Raw genomic sequence first — 17999 nt, 5'->3', positions numbered from 1 at the left:
GTCTCAAGGATCACAGGACCACAGGACCACAGGATCAAGGATCACAGGACCACAGATCACAGGACTACAGCCACAGGCTCAAGGATCACAGGACCACAGGATCAGGGATCACAGGACCACAGGATCAAAGATCACAGAGCCACAGGCTCAAGGATCACAGGACCACAGGATCACAGGATCAAGGATCACAGGATGCTAGGGGTTGGAAGGGACCTCTGGAGGTCTTGGAGCCCAACCCCCACCCCTGCAAGCCCAGGGGAAGAGCTCTTCACTGCTCCCTGGGTTTCTGTCCTTCCTCTCTCTGTAGGTCAAAGCCTGCAAGGCTGTAAATCCCCTGGAGCCTCCCAGGTTTGCATCACCTCCTTCCTCTGCCTCTGTGGGCAGCTGTTGTCCTCTGGGGAGCTCCAGCTCGTGGGACCAGAGCCCAGGCTGAGTCCCTGCAGGCCCTGGCGGGGACGTGGGTGGCCACCGGGAGCATATCAAACAGTCCTACCAGGTTACACCATCCCATAATGACAGGGCCAGGGCCACGTCCCGCTGCTCAGACACGTTTCCAACAGCCAGAAATGTAGGTTCTGTGCCTGTCAGGAGCAAGAGCTCCTGGCAGCCCCTCCCCGGACCCCTCGGCGGGGTGGGCTGCGGAGGTCCTGCCCGGCAGCAGCTCCCTTCGGGCTTCCTCCCCCGCGGGCAGGTGGAGCCAGGCAGGACCTAGAGGGAGGTGGTGGGAAGGAGGTGGCAGCCCCGGAGGTAGATAGCATCAGCGGTGACAGCCCCACATTAGGCAGGGAGGGGGGGCAGCGGCGCAGGGCTGGGCTGTAAATAAATCAATCAGAGCTCTCTTTCCAGGAGGAGGCTTCAGCCCAGCTATAAAAAGCTCTCCCGGGCCGGAGCTCCTCACTGCCCTACGCTCTCTCCACCAGGTCCTGCCGTGGGACACGGTAAGGTCCTGCCAGCTGCTGGAGGGGGGGGGGTGGGTGCTGAGCTGGGCCGGGGGGGGGAGCAGCTGTGGCTTGAGGGTCGCAGAGTCCAAGGCAGGCTTCCCACCAAGGGGTGGCCCGCAGCCTCCTGCCGAGGCTCTGTGTGGCTGTTCGAAGCAGGGCGGGAGGTGGCCTTGCTGCTGGCTTCTCCGCTGCCCCTTGAGGCAGAGGTGGGAGAGCTGCCAAGGGTGATGCAGCTATTGTCATGCAAATGATGCCCTGAGCCCAGCGCTCCCTGCAGGGCCTGCAGCACTGACCTGTGCTGCCCAGTGTCTCTTCCTGCTCCAACAACTTGCTGCCAGAAGGAACGTTTCAGCAAGGATTATGGCTGAAGCCACCTTGGGCACCCAAGGACCGGAGGAGGACCTGCAGAAGAACTTCACTGAGGGCTATGGAATGAGCTGAGAAGTTCTCAGGTCCTTCCTGGCAGCTCCTGAGGCTGGCAGTGTCCTTTTGCAGCAGCTGTCAAAGGTGGAAGGAGGACAAACAGGGGACAGAGGAAGACCTTTCCTGCTTTGGAAGGGGCTGGGGAGGCAGAGGAGCACAAACCTTCCTCCCATGGGTCTCTAAGGCTTGGTTCTTCTCTCCCTTGCAGGACTTGCCTGGGACAATGGGGTCCCATCAGCAGAAAGGAGATGGCCAAGGGATGTCTGAGCAGTCTGGTGGATGCCATGGTGGCTGTGGAGGAGGAGGAGGAGGAGGAGGAGGAGGAGGAGGTTCCTGCCACGGGGGTGGTGGAGGAGGATACCAGTCCCAGGGATGCCACGGAGGCAGCGGCGGCGGCGGCGGAGCTGCTATCTACCAGACCCACATTTCATCATCACCCTTTGGAGGAGGAGGAGGAGGAGGAGGAGGTGGAGGAGGTGGTGGTTCAGGCCACCAAGAACATGTCTGCATTATTGGAGGAGGAGGAGGAGGAGGAGGAGGCAGTGGTGGCTCAGGCCAACAAAGCCAAGGTCCCATCTGCATTGGGGGTGGTGGCATGGGAGGAGGAGGGGGAGGAGGTTCAGGCCAACAAAGCCAAGGTCCCATCTGCATTGGGGGTGGAGGTGGAGGTGGTGGAGGTGGTGGAGGTGGTGGTTCAGGCCACCAAGAACATATCTGCATTATTGGAGGAGGAGGAGGAGGAGGTGGTGGTGGTTCAGGCCAACAAGGTCAAGGCCCCATCTGCATTGGAGGTGGTGGCATGGGAGGAGGTGGTGGTGGTGGCATGGGAGGAGGTGGTGGTGGCAAAGGAGGAGGAGGTGGAGGTGGTTCAGGCCAACAAGGTCAAGGCCCCATCTGCATTGGAGGTGGTGGCATGGGAGGAGGTGGTGGAGGTGGCATGGGAGGAGGTGGTGGTGGCAAAGGAGGAGGAGGTGGAGGTGGCTCAGGCCAACAAGGTCAAGGCCCCATCTGCATTGGAGGTGGTGGCATGGGAGGAGGTGGTGGTGGTGGCATGGGAGGAGGTGGTGGTGGCAAAGGAGGAGGAGGAGGAGGTGGTTCAGGTCACCAAGGCCAAGGTCCCATCTGCATTGGGGGTGGTGGCATGGGAGGAGGAGGAGGAGGAGGTGGTTCCAGCCACCAAGGCCAGGGTCCCATCTGCATTGGAGGTGGTGGCATGGGAGGAGGAGGAGGAGGAGGTGGTTCCAGCCACCAAGGCCAAGGTCCCATCTGCATTGGAGGTGGTGGCATGGGAGGAGGAGGAGGAGGAGGTGGTTCAGGTCACCAAGGCCAAGGTCCCATCTGCATTGGAGGTGGTGGCATGGGAGGAGGAGGTGGAGGAGGAGGAGGAGGAGGTGGTGGTTCAGGTCACCAAGGCCAGGGTCCCATCTGCATTGGGGGTGGTGGCATGGGAGGAGGAGGAGGAGGAGGAGGTGGTTCAGGCCACCAAGGCCAGGGTCCCATCTGCATTGGGGGTGGTGGCATGGGAGGAGGAGGAGGAGGAGGTGGTTCCAGCCACCAAGGCCAGGGTCCCATCTGCATTGGGGGTGGTGGCATGGGAGGAGGAGGAGGAGGAGGTGGTTCCAGCCACCAGAGCCAAGGTCCCATCTGCATTGGTGGAGGTGGAGGTGGTGGTGGTGGTGGTGGTGGCTCAGGTCATCAAGGTCAAGGCCCCATCTGTATTGGTGGAGGAAGCAGTGGTGGTGGTGGAGGTGGTGGAGGTGGAGGCCACCAGGGGCAAGGCCCCATCTGCATCAGTGGTGGTGGTGGTGGAGGAGGAGGTGGTGGAGGTTCAGGCCACCAGGGCCAAGGATCCATCTGCATCATTGGAGGAGGTGGCTCTGGAGGAGGGGGGAGGAGGCTCCTCCAGCTCTGGAGCTCAGTCCATGCAGCAGCAGACCCAACCCATCTCCTGGCCACCACAGACCAAGCACAAGTAGAGGCTGCAGAGGAGCTGCAGGAAGCCCAAGACTTGGACTCACCTCACATCTCCTTCCCTCTTCAGCTGAAGAATCTTTTTGCCTCCTCCCTTTCTCCTCTTCCTTGGCATCGTCCTGGGCAGCTGCCCAGCTGAGCAGAACCTCTGCTGGTGCCATGCCAAGGACTGCCAGCCAGGGCTGCTCCCTCTGCCTGTTTCCTGCCTCTCTTTTCTGGTGCCACACAAGCCAATAAAAGCTGCAGTTCTGGAGAGCCTCTGTGTCTGCCTGCTTGGCCCTGGCACTGCTTGGGGCTTGGCCCTGGCACTGCTTGGGGCTTGGCCCTGGCACTGCTTGGGCTTGGGCTTTGGCTTCTTCTGAGCTGGGGCTGTTGTGGTGGAGCTCCAGTGCACAGCAGCACTGAGAAGCCCCCTGGGAGGAGCTGCTGGGTTCACTGAACCTCCCCAGGGCAGCCCTTAGGGTCTTGTGCTGAGACCTGGGGATGTGGCACCTGGGGATGTGGCACCTGGGGACATGGTTTGGTGGCCATGGTGGTCTGAGGTTGAAGGTTGAGCTCAATGATCTGAAAGACCTCTTCCAACCCCAGCAATTGCCTGGTTCTGTGATCCTGACTCCTCCCCAAGGCACCACAGGGCCAGGGCAGCCTCTCCTCAGGCAGTGCCCAAGGAAGGAGGAAAGCTGCCAGGGCTGGCACAGAGGTTGCCAAGGGGCTCCTGGGGCCGTGGAGCTGAGGCCCTGCCCGGTGCATGCTGCAGGAGCTCCAGCTCTGGAAGGCAGCCCCTGGGCAGCCTGCTCCAGCTGAAGATGCTGAGGATGCCCCTGCAGGGCTGGGGGGGGGGTTGGATGAGATGAGCTTCAGAAGCTGCCTCCAGCCTGCAGCTGGTCCCATGAAATGGGGGGGGGCTGCCCCCAGCCTCCTCCAGCCCTGAGCCCCCACCGGAGCCCGCAGCAGGGCTCCAGGAAGCCTCTTCCCAAGGCTGAGATGTTCAGCCTGGAGGGACCAGAGAGGTTCTCACTGCCACAGGAAGAGAACAGAGCCCCAGGGATGAGTCTCCAGAGGCAGCCCGGTGAGGGAAGAGCTCTCTTTGATGTGGCAGCTTCTGGCAATTAGCAGGAAAGGGAAATGAAGCTCCTGAGCTGTCCTGTCCTGCCCCAGGCAGGTGACAGAGGCCTGGAAGCTTCCCAGCAGAGACAGGAGGGACCCAGAGCTGCAGCAGGTGAAGAGCTTCACGTTCCTGGGGTCCTCTGCCCTCCAGCTCTCCCCTTCCTGGGGAGCCCAGGGGTGTGCAGGCTCTCAAAGCAGGTCTGGACAGCCTGGGCTGCCCCCAGGACCTTGCTGTGGACAAAGTTCCACTGGCTGGGAGCTGCAGGAGCACTGCCACTGCCTGGGCAGTGCTGGAGGGAGCCTTGGGGGTCCCTCTGGCAGGGGGTGGGAGTGCTGCTGTTGGACATCCACCCAGCCAGCCATGGGCAAGGCTCAGAGGCTCTCAGGTGCCCATCCTGAGCTCTTGTTGCCTCTCCACAGCCAGCTGCCAGCCTGGGCTGGATCCCAGCCACCCAGGTGGGCACTCAGGGTGCCCTCTGCCCACACCACTGCAAGTCCTTTCCCACACAGAGTCATGGAGGCTGGGAAAGCTCTCTGGGATCATCCACTCCAACCAAGCAACCCAACCCCACCAGGGCCACCAAAGCACAGCACAGGAACCAGAGCTGCTCTGTGCCTGGAGGAGAAGCTGGCAGTGCCAAGCCCCTGCTCCAGCCTGCTTCCAGGCACCAGCATCTTCCACGTGTGGCAGCTGCCACCCCCAGAGTCATGGAGCTGTTTTGGTTGGAAGAGATCTCTAAGCTCACCCAGGCCAACCCTCAGCCCAACCACTCAACCCCACCAGGGCCACCAACCCCTGGCCCCAGCTGCCATGGCCACAGGGTTCTGGAAGCCCTCCAGGGCTGGGGACTCCACCACCTCCCTGGGCAGCCTGGGCCAGGCCCTGACCACTCTTGCAGGGCAGAAATTGTTCCTCATGGTCAACTTGAACCTCCCCTGGGGCATCTTGGGGTCAGAAAATGAAGTTCTGGGGGTTACAGAAGGAGGTCATCAGATCCTGGACCTGAAGCCATGAGCTGGGAGGGCTGCACCTGGCACAGGTGCCAGAGGGGTTTGGGTGCTGTGGCTGCTTGGTGCTTTAGGCTCTGCTGTTGCTGTGCCACAAAGGGAGCTGCAAACTCCCTGCAGTTACAATCTGGGTGGCTTTAGAGCTGCCTCCCCAGCAAGGCTCCACTGAGCCTCTCATCTTCTGCAGGGAGGGAGTGAACCCCTCCAGGGCTGGGGGACTCCACCACCTCCCTGGGCAGCCTGGGCCAGGCCCTGAGCACTCTTGCAGGGCAGAAATTGTTCCTCATGGCCAACCTGAACCTCCTCTGGGGCACCTTGAGGCTGTTTCCTCTTGCCCTGTGCCTTGGGAGCAGAGACCAAGCCCCTCCTGGCTGACCCCAAGCCCCTCCTGGCTGACCCCAAGCCCCTCCTGGCTGACCCCTGTGCTGCCCACTCCCACAGGCTCCATGGCCAACACCTCCCTGCCACCCTGGGCAGTGCCTCAGGCATTGGGGTCCCTTTGCTGCCCCAGTGACAGCAGCCAGGCTTGGTGCAGGCCTCTAACACCCAAAGGGTGCTGCCAGGGTCTCCCCCAGCAGCCTGTCCCAGCTGCAGGGGAAGGTCCAAGCTGGAGCCCCACAGCCCTCCCTGGGCAGGCAGTGTGGGAGCTGAGCTCACATGGGAGAGCTGCAGGCAGCCTCGGAAGTGAGGCACTGGGGAGGCATTGATCAGCTGGGGTGAGTGAGTCAGGGCAAGTGGGCAGAAGGAGGACACATGGGGCAGTAAATAAAGCCATCACCATTCCTCTGGGTGCCTCACTTCCCACCAGGGCAAACTGGGCAGGCTATAAAAGTTGGTGGAGCTCTCCCAGAGCTCCATTCACTGCTCCCTGTGGATCTCCCTCAGAGCCAGCCAGGGTGAGTCCTGTCCTCTGCTGCCAGCTGGGAGCCCTTCTGCTGCCTTGGCTGAAGGACATCTGCTGGGGGGGTGGCTTGCAGGGCAGGGAGGCTGCTTGGGTGGACTGAGCTCTCCTCAGGAGATCCTGCACGGTGCTGGAGCCCTGAGCTTCACCAGCAGAGAGATGGGGATGGAGGAGCTGGGGATGGGGGAGAGGACCTCAGCTGGTGGTTGATCTCCTTCGGTCTGGGCCCTTCTGCTAGCACAGAGCTCCAGCTGTGGCTGGGAGCCGAGGAGCGCAAAGTGCTGAGGAGAAGTCAGGCAGTTAGAAGTTCCTTGAGACTGGAGACTTGTGGCCAACGTCCTTGAGCTCTGCAAGGGTCCCCTGGCCTGGGGAAGTCCTGCTGCTGGCCGTGGCTGCTCCTCAGTAAGCTGCAAACCTCTCTTGCAGGGTCCCTGCTCAGAGATGTGCTCCAGACAGAGCTCCGGAGGCTGCCATGGGAGCTCCTCCCAGGCCAGTGGATGCCACAGCTGCTGCTGCTGCCATGGGGGCAGCTCCTCCAGCTACCAGGCCCAGGGCTCCTCCTGCTGTGGGGGCTCAGGGGGCTCCAGCTCAGGCAAGATCATCATCAGCTCGGGTGGAGGAGGAGGAGGAGGAGGAGGAGGCTCCTGCTGCGGTGGGAGCTCCTCTGGCTACGGCATGGGAGGAGGCTCCAGCGGTGGAGGATCAGCCCAGAAGATCATCATCAGCTCTGGGGGAGGAGGAGGAGGAGGAGGAGGAGGCTCCTCAGGCTGCTGTGGTGGAGGATCCAGTGGGGGATCTTCAGGAGGGAAGATCATCATCGGAGGTGGAGGAGGAGGAGGAGGAGGAGGCTCCTCTGGATGCTGCATGGGAGGAGGATCCAGTGGGGGATCCTCCAAGGGCATGATGGGAGGTGGATCCTCAGGCTATGGGATGGGAGGGGGATCCAGTGGGGGATCTTCAGGAACAAAGATCATCATTGGAGGTGGTGGTGGTGGAGGAGGCTATGGCATGGGAGGAGGATCCAGTGGGGGATCTTCAAAGAGCATGATGGGAGGGGGAGGTGGAGGAGGCTATGGCATGGGAGGAGGATCCAGTGGAGGCTCTTCAAAGAGCATGATGGGAGGGGGAGGTGGTGGTGGAGGAGGCTCCTCTGGATGCTGCATGGGAGGAGGATCAGGTGGTGGATCTTCAGGTACAAAGATCATCATTGGAGGTGGAGGTGGTGGTGGTGGAGGAGGCTATGGCATGGGAGGAGGATCCAGTGGAGGCTCTTCAAAGAGCATGATGGGAGGGGGAGGTGGTGGTGGAGGAGGCTCCTCTGGATGCTGCATGGGAGGGGGATCCAGTGGGGGATCTTCAGGAACAAAGATCATCATTGGAGGTGGAGGTGGTGGTGGAGGAGGAGGCTATGGCATGGGAGGAGGATCCAGTAGTGGATCTTCAAAGAGCATGATGGGAGGTGGAGGTGGTGGTGGAGGAGGTTCCTCTGGATGCTGCATGGGAGGGGGATCCAGTGGGGGATCTTCAGGTACAAAGATCATCATTGGAGGTGGAGGTGGAGGTGGAGGAGGCTATGGCATGGGAGGAGGATCAGGTGGTGGATCTTCAAAGAGCATGATGGGAGGGGGAGGTGGTGGTGGTGGAGGCTACTCTGGCTGCTGCAGTGGGGGCTCCTCAGGCTATGGGATGGGAGGAGGATATGGTGGTGGCAGTGGAGGGTCTGGCCAGAAGATCATCATCAGCTCTGGTGGTGGAGGAGGAGGAGGAGGAGGCTCCTCAGGCTGCTGCATGGGAGGAGGGTCTGGTGGGGGCTCCTCAGGAGGCAAGATCATCATGGGAGGTGGAGGTGGTGGTGGAGGCTCCTCTGGCTGCTGCAGTGGAGGATCCAGTGGTGGTTCCTCAGGCCACACCATCATCATCAGCTCTGGTGGGGGTGGGGGAGGCTCCATGCAGCAGAAGTGTCCCATTGTGGTTCCCAGCATGGGGTCCCACCAGAGCAAGCAGCCCTGCAGCTGGCCCTGCAGCCAGCAGAAGTAACTGCCCAGGGCAGCTCCAGCTCTCCCCAGCCTGCCTGCTCCATCCCAGCGTGGCCTCTGCCCTGCTCCTGCCTTGCTGCTGCCTCCCTGTGCTGAGATCCCCTGGATGGAAATAAAGAGTTGTGTGTGCAGAAAGAGTGAGGCTGAGAGTCTGCTTCTCTGGAACCCCAGGGTGGGGTGGGGTGGGGAAGCCCCCAGAGATCCTCCAGTCCAACCATTCCCTAACTCCACCAAGGCTGGGGCTCAGCCATGGCCCTCAGCACCACAGCTCTGTGGCTTTGAGACCCCTCCAGGGATGGGGACTCCACCACCTCCCTGGGCAGCCTGGGCCAGGCCTTGAGAACCTTTTCAGTGAAGAAATTTCTTCTCATGTCCAACCTAAACCTTCCCTGGGGCAACCTGAGGCCAATTCCTCTTGTCCTGTCCCTTGGTCCTTGGCAGGAGAGCCCAACCCCACCTGGCTCCAGCCTGCTCTCAGGGAGCTGGAGAGACCCAGAAGGTCTCCCCTCAGCCTCCTCTTCTCCAGGCTGAACACCCCCAGCTCCCCCAGCCCTGCTCTCCAGACCCTTCCCCAGCCCTGTTGCCTCTCTCTGGCCCTGCTCCAGCCCTCAATGTCCTCCTGGGAGCGAGGAGCCCAAACCCAATCCCTGTTTGCTATCCCAACGTGAATCACTCATCAAGAGCCTCCTGCTGCTCCTCAGCCATGGTGCTGGAGCTGCTGCTTGGGAGCAGAATTGGTGCTCAGCAGCTGCTCATTGTCCCTCTGGCAATCAATGTCCACCAGGGCTGGGCCAGAGCTCTCCTTGGTTTCCTCTTCCCAGGGGAAGTTTCCCTGCAGGGATCTGCAGTGTGGGCAGCAGCAGGAGGTCCTCACTGGTTCCTGTGCTGGACCCACGCAGGGAGGGATGCAGTGGGGCCATCAGGAGGCCAGATCCTCACTGGAGGAGCAGGGGGCAGAGGGGGAAAGGTCCTCTGAAGTGCAGCTGTGTCTCCATGGTCTCCATTTCCCTGTGGCTATCACAAGGAGGCCTTCAGCAGGAGCTGTGCTGGAAGCTCCTCTGGCTGCAGCAGGATCTGCAGCAGGTCCCACAGCAGCTCTCTGGGCTCAGGGGAAGCTGCTGAGCAAAAGGCTTGGCAGGACCTGGCCAAGGTTTCTCTCCCTCTCATAGCAATCCAAGGCCTCATCCTCTGAGGACTCTGCAGTGGTGGCACTGGAAGGGAAGGTCCCCTGCCAGGTCCTCCTGGGGGTGGCTGTGCTGCAGGCCAGCCAAGAGCCCACACAGAGCAGCAGGGAACAGGCAGCAGGGTCCAGGTCTGGGGCAGCCTCCACCACGAAGCCTTTTGCTTCCACTTTGCCTTAACCCAGCACAGGAACCAGAGCTGCTCTGTGCCTGGAGGAGAAGGTGGCAGTGCCAAGCCCCTGCTCCAGCCTGCTTCCAGGCACCAGCATCTTCCACGTGTGGCAGCTGCCACCCCCAGAGTCATGGAATTGTTTTGGTTGGAAGAGATCTCTAAGGTCATCCAGGCCAACCCCCAACCCAACCACCCAACCCCACCAGGGCCACCAACCCCTGGCCCCAGCTGCCATGGCCACAGGGTTCTGGAACCCCTCCAGGGCTGGGGACTCCACCACTTCCCTGGGCAGCCTGGGCCAGGCCCTGAGCACTCTTGCAGGGCAGAAATTGTTCCTCAAGGGCAACCTGAACCCCCCCTGGCACAAATCCAGGTCAACCCCACCAGGGCCACCAAACTCTGGCCCCAGCTGCCATGGCCACAGGGCTCTTGAACCCCTCCAGGGCTGGGGACTCCACCACCTCTCTGGGCAGCCTAGGCCAGCCCCTGACCACTCTTGCAGGGCAGAAATTGTTCCTCATGGGCAACCTGAACCCCCCTGGCACAAATCCAGGCCAAACCCAACCCAACCACCCAACCCCCCCTGGCCACCAAACCCTGGCCCCAGCTGCCATGGCCACAGGGCTCTTGAACCCCTCCAGGGCTGGGGACTCCACCACCTCCCTGGGCAGCCTGGGCCAGGCCCTAACCACTCTTGCAGGGCAGAAATTGTTCCTCATGGCCAACCTGAACCCCCCCTGGCACAAATCCAGGCCAAACCCAACCCAACCACCCAACCCCCCCTGGCCACCAAACCCTGGCCCCAGCTGCCATGGCCACAGGGTTCTGGAAGCCCTCCAGGGCTGGGGACTCCACCACCTCCCTGGGCAGCCTGAACCAGCCTCTGAGCACTCTTGCAGGGCAGAAATTGTTCCTCATGGCCAACCTGAACCCCCCTGGCACAAATCCAGGCCAACCCCACCCTGGCCCCCAAACCCTGGCCCCAGCTGCCATGGCCACAGGGCTCTTGAACCCCTCCAGGGCTGGGGACTCCACCACCTCCCTGAGCAGCCTGGGCCGGGTCCTGACCACTCTTGCAGGGCAGAAACTGTTCCTCAAGGGCAACCTGAACCCCCCCTGGCACAATTCCAAGCCATTTCCTCTCCTATCACCTGAGCCCGGGGAGCAGAGCCCAACCCCACCCAGCTCCAGTCTCCTCTCGGGGAGCTGGAGAGAGCATTGAGGTCTCCCTCAGCCTCCTCTTCTCAGATCTGTGAGCTGCAGGCTCAGCCCCTGCAGGGGCCCAGCCTCGAGGTCTCCCCCCCCCCCACAACAGATCTGCCAGGAGCAGCTCTGAGCACCCACAGCCTGCCCTGGCTGCTGGGGTGCTCCCAAAGGCCTCCTTGTGCAAGTGCCCAGGGGTGAGGTGCAGGAAGGGATTAAGATATTGCTGCGCTCAGCAGCACAACTCCCACACCGCAGGGGCGACAGCCAGCACCGCAGGGACACCTCAGCTGGCCCCTGGGAGCCGAAGCCGCCAGAGGCAGTGCAGGGCAAGCCGAGGGAAGCCCCCAGCCCAGGTCGGGGTCGGCGCCGGTGCCGTGGCGGCGGCGGCAGCGCTGCGTGCGTGCCCCGCACGGTGCTCCCCGGGACAGGGCTGGGCGGCTCGGCCCTGCTGCAGCCCAATTAAGTTGTCCTCTGCTCAGCCTCCACAGGGTGGATGCTGCTGTCAGCCTCCAAGCACGCGTGGCGTGACAGGATGCAGCTGCTGCAAAACAGCAGCCAGCGCTGCAGGGGACCCAGCTGCCGAAGGGTCACTGCAGCAGGGAACCTGCCCGGATGCCTCCTCAGCCTCGGGTGTGGGTGGCCAGGGAAGGAGAGCCCTCAGTCAGTGCCTGCTGCTGAGGCAGAGGAAGTGTCTCACACCCCACAGGTCAAGGGCAGGGTCCCCCAAGGCCTCCAGCTGCACTTCTGCAAGCAGAAAGGTTCCAGGGCTCTCCCCACTCCACCCTGGTGCTGGGGGCTTGGGCAAGCTGGAGCTGAGCACAGCCCTCCCTGCTCAGTCCAACAGCAGAGTCCTCCCCTGGGCTCCTCCAGGGCTGGGAGTGAAGAACCCCAGAGCTCTGCCGTCCTCCCAGGGCCATCTGCAGTGGGGCTGAGGAGCTCCAAAGCAGGGCACTGCCCCTGGCCTGTGGAGCTCATGGTTGCCTTTCCCAGGGGCTGGACGTGGTCCTGCTTCCCACCCAGCTCCTCATCTCAGCAGGCCTTGAGGAGAGCTCTTTGCCCAGAGCTGCTCAGTGCAGCAAGGATGCAGCCTGTGGGGCCACCTGCACCCAGCAGCCTCGATGGCTGCAGAGCACTTGGCAGCTGCCCCAGGGGTCTCAGGACACTGATTCTGGAGCTGTCTCCGTGGTGGGATCCAGGGCATGTGGGTGAAGATGTCCCTGCTGACTGCAGGGGAGTTGGAGTGGATGACCTTGGGAGGTCCCTTCCAACCCAATGCACTCTGTGATCCTGAATCCCTGGGGCTCCTCTCCAGCGCTGCCTTCACCCTCACCCTTCTCCAGCTCTCTCCATCCTCCACCCCTCCACTCTCTGAGCACCTGAGAAGCTTCAGCCTGGCAGCAGCCCACGGGGGACCCTTCCAGGCAGACCTCAGGAGGCCATCCCCAGGGCCAGGTGCCGGAAGCAGCTCATTAGCAGGGCAGGTGGGAGCAGAAGGTGATGGATCCGTCCCCTTCCGATCACCCATGGGCTGCAAGTGAGTCAAGGCAGGAGGCAGCTCCACAAATCCCTCTGTCAGCATTCCTCAGGGTGTCTCACTTCCCCCAGGAGCTCTATAAAGGCTGCTGCACCCCAAGGCTCCTCACTCACCGCCGCAGCCTCGCAAGCGCTCCCAGCCCGCCCAAGGTAAGCCCAGGGACAGCAAACTGCAGGAAGCCTTGGAGCCCCCAGAGGTGGTGGAGACTTCTTCTCTAGACACCTCCCAAGCCCTTCTGGGCCTGCTCTTGTGTGGCTTGTCCTGGGGGATGCAGCTTTGTGGGGGGGGTGTTGGATTGGGGGGGATCCCTTCCAAGCCCTGCCAGGCTGTGTGGAGAGGTGGCTCCAGCAGAAGGGCTTTGAGCAGGGCTCAGAGGAGGGAACCGCAGCAGCTCAGCATCAGGTGGGGGTCACCAAAGCCCAAGGTGGTGTGCAACAGAGCTGCTGGAGCTGCAGCAGGGACCTGGAGCTGATGGCCTAAGGGCACCCAAAGGTGGTCAAATGATCCACTGTGGGTGATGGAATCCTGGAGTGACTCAGCTTGGAAGGGACCTCAGAGGTCACCTCCCCCAAGCTCCCTCAGCACCTGCAGGTCCAGAGGGATCTACAGCTGCTGTGATCTTAGAGCTGGGCCATGGGGGGGGTGAGGGGAGGGAGGGCATTTCCTGGGTGCTCACACTCCAGTTCTGGGGTGCTGTGCAGGTTCAGCACCACCTCCAAAGGGCCTCTCCTGACAGAGCTGTTTCTTGCAGGGTCCCTGCTCAGAGATGTGCTCCAGACAGAGCTCCGGAGGCTGCCATGGGAGCTCCTCCCAGGCCAGTGGATGCCACAGCAGCAGCAGCTGCCATGGGGGCAGCTCCTCCAGCTACCAGGCCCAGGGCTCCTCCTGCTGTGGGGGCTCAGGGGGCTCCAGCTCAGGCAAGATCATCATCAGCTCGGGTGGAGGAGGAGGAGGAGGCTCCTGCTGCGGTGGGAGCTCCTCTGGCTACGGCATAGGAGGAGGCTACAGCGGTGGAGGATCAGCCCAGAAGATCATCATCAGCTCTGGGGGAGGAGGAGGAGGAGGCTCCTCAGGCTGCTGTGGTGGAGGATCCAGTGGGGGATCTTCAGGAGGGAAGATCATCATTGGAGGTGGAAGCAGTGGGGGATCCTCAGGCTGCTGCAGTGGAGGCTCCAGCTATGGCATAGGAGGGGGCTCCAGCTGTGGCATAGGAGGAGGATCCTTTGGTGGTTCCTCAGGATCAAAGAGCATCATTGGGGGTGGAAGCAGTGGGGGATCCTCTGGATGCTGCAGTGGAGGCTCCTCAAGCTATGGCATAGGAGGGGGATCCAGCTGTGGCATAGGAGGAGGATCCAGCGGTGGATCTTCAGGAGGGAAGATCATCATTGGAGGTGGAAGCAGTGGAGGATCCTCTGGCTGCTGCAGCAGTGGATCCTCAGGCTATGGCATAGGAGGGGGATCCTTTGGTGGTTCCTCAGGATCAAAGAGCATCATTGGAGGTGGCAGCAGTGGAGGTTCCTCAGGCTGCTGCAGTGGAGGCTCCTCAGGCTATGGCATAGGAGGAGGATCCAGCTGTGGCATTGGAGGAGGATCCAGTGGTGGTTCTTCAGGATCAAAGAGCATCATTGGGGGTGGAAGCAGTGGGGGATCCTCAAGCTGCTGTAGTGGAGGCTCTTCAAGCTATGGCATAGGAGGAGGATCCAGCTGTGGCATTGGAGGAGGATCCAGTGGTGGTTCTTCAGGAGGGAAGATCATCATTGGGGGTGGAAGCAGTGGAGGTTCCTCAGGCTATGGCATAGGAGGAGGATCCAGCTGTGGCATTGGAGGAGGATCCAGTGGTGGTTCTTCAGGATCAAAGAGCATCATTGGGGGTGGTAGCAGTGGGGGATCCTCTGGATGCTGCAGTGGAGGCTCCTCAAGCTATGGCATAGGAGGAGGATCCAGCTGTGGCATTGGAGGAGGATCCAGCAGTGGATCTTCAGGAGGGAAGATCATCATTGGAGGTGGAAGCAGCGGAGGATCCTCTGGCTGCTGCAGTGGAGGCTCCTCAGGCTATGGCATAGGAGGAGGATCCAGCTGTGGCATTGGAGGAGGATCCAGCTGTGGCATTGGAGGAGGATCCAGTGGTGGTTCTTCAGGATCAAAGAGCATCATTGTGGGTGGAGAGAGTGGAGGCTCCTCAGGCTGCTGCAGTGGAGGCTCCTCAGGCTATGGCATAGGAGGAGGATCCAGTGGGGGGTCTTCAGGATCAAAGAGCATCATTGTAGGTGGAAGCAGTGGGGGATCTTCTGGCTGCTGCAGTGGAGGCTCCTCAGGCTATGGCATGGGTGGGGGATGCAGTGGGGGCTCCTCAGGCTATGGCATGGGTGGGGGATGCAGTGGGGGCTCCTCAGGAGGCCAGATCATCATTGGAGGTGGGAGTGGTGGTGGAGGCTCCTCTGGCTGCTGCAGTGGAGGATCCAGTGGTGGTTCCTCAGGCCACACCATCATCATCAGCTCTGGTGGGGGTGGGGGAGGCTCCATGCAGCAGAAGTGTCCCATTGTGGTTCCCAGCATGGGGTCCCACCAGAGCAAGCAGCCCTGCAGCTGGCCCTGCAGCCAGCAGAAGTAACTGCCAGGGGCAGCTCCAGCTCTCAGCAGGACCAGCCCTGCCTCCCCCATGCCACCTTCTCCCTTCCAGCCCTGGCGCTGCCTGTTTCTTCCCAGCTGCTCCCTTGCTGCTGGATCCCTGAGCTGGGGGGCTCCAGGGTTGACCTCCCTGTGAGCTCCTGCTGGTGGTGGGACACTGTGAGAAGCTTCTGCTGCCCTTCCTGGCTAATAAAGCAAACAATTCAGCAAAGTTGCCTTTGGAGAGTTGCTGTTTCCTTGTGTTCTCCACCAGCATCCTGTGGTCCTCCCAGGAGTCTCCCTGGTGAGACATTTCCCTCCCATCCAGCTGGTGGCCAGGCACCAGTGGTGTGCCCCAGGGAGCAGTGCTGGGCCCTGTGCTCTTTAACATCTTTATTGATGAGCTGGATGAGGGCATTGAGTCCATCAGCAGTAAATTTGCTGATGACACCAAGCTGGGGGCAGGAGTTGAGCTGCTGGAGGGTAGAGAGGCTCTGCAGAGGGACCTGGCCAGGCTGGGCAGATGGGCAGAGTCCAAGGGCAGGAGATTGAACACATCCAAGTGCCAGGTGCTGCACATTGGCCACAACAACCCCAGGCAGTGCTACAGGCTGGGGTCAGAGTGGCTGAGAGCAGCCAGGCAGAGAGGGACCTGGGGGTGCTGGTCGATGGTAGGCTGAACATGAGCCTGCAGTGTGCCCAGGCAGCCAAGAGGGCCAATGGCATCCTGGCCTGCATCAGGAAGAGTGTGGCCAGCAGGAGCAGGGAGGTCATTCTGCCCCTGGACACTGCACTGGTTAGGCCACACCTCGAGTCCTGTGTCCAGTTCTGGGCCCCTCAGTTTAGGAAGGAGGTTGAGCTGCTGGAAGGTGTCCAGAGAAGGGCAACAAAGTTGGTGAGGGGTTTGGAACACAGCCCTGTGAGGAGAGGCTGAGGGAGCTGGGGCTGCTCAGCCTGGAGAAGAGGAGGGGAGACCTCATTGCTCTCTACAGCTCCCTGCAGGGAGGTTGTAGACAGGCAGAGGTTGGTCTCTTCTCCCAGGCACCCAGTACCAGAACAAGAGAACACAGTCTCAGGCTGTGCCAGGGGAGGTTCAGGTTGGATGTTAGGAAGAAGTTCTACACAGAGAGAGAGATTGCCCTTTGGGATGGGCTGCCTGGGGAGGTGGTGGAGTCCCCATCCCTAGAGGTGTTCAGGAGGAGACTTGCTGGGGTGCTTGGTGCCGTGGGTTAGCTGTTTGGGTGGGTTGGATTGGTTGATGGGTTGGACACGATGATCTTGAAGGTCTCTTCCAACCTGGTTTGGTTTATTCTATTCTAATAAAGATGAGAGGCTCAGTGGAGCCTTGCTGGGGAGGCAGCTCTAAAGCCACCCAGATTGTAACTGCAGGGAGTTTGCAGCTCCCTTTGTGGCACAGCAACAGCAGAGCCTAAAGCACCAAGCAGCCACAGCACCCAAACCCCTCTGGCACCTGTGCCAGGTGCAGCCCTCCCAGCTCATGGCTTCAGGTCCAGGATCTGATGACCTCCTTCTGTAACCCCCAGAACTTCATTTTCTGACCCCAAGGTGCCCCAGGGGAGGTTCAGGTTGGCCATGAGGAACAACTTCTGCCCTGCAAGAGTGGTCAGGGCCTGGCCCAGGTTGCCCAGGGAGGTGGTGGAGTCCCCAGCCCTGGAGGGCTTCCAGAACCCTGTGGCCATGGCACTCGGGGCCAGGGGTTGGTGGTGCTGGGTCTGTGCTGGGTCAGTGCTGGCCTGGGTGACCTCAGAGAGCTTCTCCAACCCAAACAGTTCTCTGATTCTGAGACTCTGAGCCTGGGGCAGGGGGAGGGAGGGTGGTGGTGACCAGGCCCTGCTGAGGGAAGGGGCAGGGAGGCTGTGGCTGGGGGATGTGGCAGCCCCTGTGGCACTGCTGGAGGTGTGAGTGTGAGCAGCAGGGACCCAGCAGAGGTGAGGGCAGCTGCTCAGGGAGCATCTGCTGGCCAGGCAGGGTGCTGAGCCCTTCAGCATCTCACTGGTGGCTCCAGATGTCTGGAGGCAGCTTTGCATGCAAAGCAGGGATCAATCTCAGGCTGGCCTGGATGGTTTGCAAGGCTGCTGGAGATGCTCTGAAGGCGCTGAGGGACCCTGAGGAGAGCTGTGGGGCTGTGAATGTCCTAACACTGGAAGCTCATCGTGGCTGGGCTGCTCCTCCAACCAGGGACTGTGCCTCCAGACCTCTTCCTTCTGCATTTCACATCTGGTGCTCCTCCTCTGGCTTGGGAAGAGCAGCAGAGACTGCAGAGAGGCTGATCCAGAGTCATGGAATCATTAAGGCTGGAAAAGCCCTTGGAGATCATGGACTCCAGCACCACCCTGGCCACCAAACCTTGAGTCCAGCACCACCCTGGCCACCAAACCTTGAGTCCAGCACCATCATGGTCACCAAACCTTGAGTCCAGCATCACCCTGGCCACCAAACCTTGAGTCCAGCACCACCCTGGCCACCAAACCTTGAGTCCAGCACCATCATGGCCACCAAACCATGAGTCCAGCACCACCCTGGCCACCAAACCTTGAGTCCAGCACCATCATGGCCACCAAACCTTGAGTCCAGCACCACCCTGGCCACCAAACCTTGAGTCCAGCACCACCCTGGCCACCAAACCTTGAGTCCAGCACCATCATGGCCACCAAACCTTCAGTCCAGCACCACCCTGGCCACCAAACCTTGAGTCCAGCACCACCCTGGCCACCAAACCATGAGTCCAGCACCACCCTGGCCACCAAACCTTGAGTCCAGCACCACCCTGGCCACCAAACCATGAGTCCAGCACCACCCTGGCCACCAAACCATGAGTCCAGCACCATCATGGTCACCAAACCATGAGTCCAGCACCACCCTGGCCACCAAACCATGAGTCCAGCACCACC

At 61.4% G+C, this 17999-nt stretch overlaps 3 protein-coding genes across 6 annotated transcripts; all 3 read left to right on the top strand.

Annotated features, from left to right (window-relative positions):
* Positions 1 to 853: 853 nt before the first annotated feature.
* On the top strand, positions 854 to 3437 carry LOC137457284 (probable serine/threonine-protein kinase kinX). Of its 4 annotated transcripts, none has more exons than XM_068169116.1 (3): positions 854 to 938; positions 1573 to 2002; positions 2042 to 3437. In XM_068169116.1, exons 2-3 carry the CDS (start codon positions 1613 to 1615, stop codon positions 3338 to 3340), a joined length of 1689 nt encoding a protein of 562 aa, XP_068025217.1. In that variant the 5' UTR covers positions 854 to 938; positions 1573 to 1612; the 3' UTR covers positions 3341 to 3437. The 4 variants fall into 4 exon arrangements, with proteins under 4 accessions (XP_068025217.1, XP_068025218.1, XP_068025220.1 ...); XM_068169117.1 differs by having other exon boundaries at positions 1573 to 2401; positions 2447 to 3437; XM_068169119.1 differs by having other exon boundaries at positions 1573 to 2713; positions 2906 to 3437.
* A 2894-nt stretch (positions 3438 to 6331) lies between these two features.
* LOC137457197 (uncharacterized) lies at positions 6332 to 8506 on the top strand. Its single transcript, XM_068169021.1, is given in 5 exon segments — positions 6332 to 6346; positions 6778 to 6916; positions 6974 to 7003; positions 7034 to 7678; positions 7739 to 8506. Coding segments are annotated over 4 exon segments (1449 nt in total). The 5' UTR covers positions 6332 to 6346; positions 6778 to 6792; the 3' UTR covers positions 8389 to 8506.
* Positions 8507 to 12600: 4094 nt separating this feature from the next.
* Positions 12601 to 15309, top strand: LOC137457196 (loricrin-like). The gene is made up of 2 exons (XM_068169020.1): positions 12601 to 12629; positions 13232 to 15309. Exon 2 carries the CDS (start codon positions 13247 to 13249, stop codon positions 15089 to 15091), a length of 1845 nt encoding a protein of 614 aa, XP_068025121.1. The 5' UTR covers positions 12601 to 12629; positions 13232 to 13246; the 3' UTR covers positions 15092 to 15309.
* The last annotated feature ends 2690 nt before the right edge of the window (positions 15310 to 17999 follow it).

Source organism: Melanerpes formicivorus, unplaced genomic scaffold, assembly GCF_026170545.1.
Source record: "Melanerpes formicivorus ecotype bairdi unplaced genomic scaffold, bMelFor1.0.p_v2 SCAF_164, whole genome shotgun sequence".
Classification (NCBI taxonomy): Eukaryota; Metazoa; Chordata; class Aves; order Piciformes; family Picidae; genus Melanerpes; species Melanerpes formicivorus.
Note: the sequence above shows the minus strand (reverse complement) of the source record. Positions and strands in the feature narration are given on the sequence as shown.

Excerpts from the sequence above, each read along its gene's own strand:
- LOC137457284 (XM_068169115.1), top strand. The coding sequence starts at position 1,613 with ATGGCCAAGGGATGTCTGAGCAGTCTGGTGGATGCCATGGTGGCTGTG.
- LOC137457196 (XM_068169020.1), top strand. The coding sequence starts at position 13,247 with ATGTGCTCCAGACAGAGCTCCGGAGGCTGCCATGGGAGCTCCTCCCAG.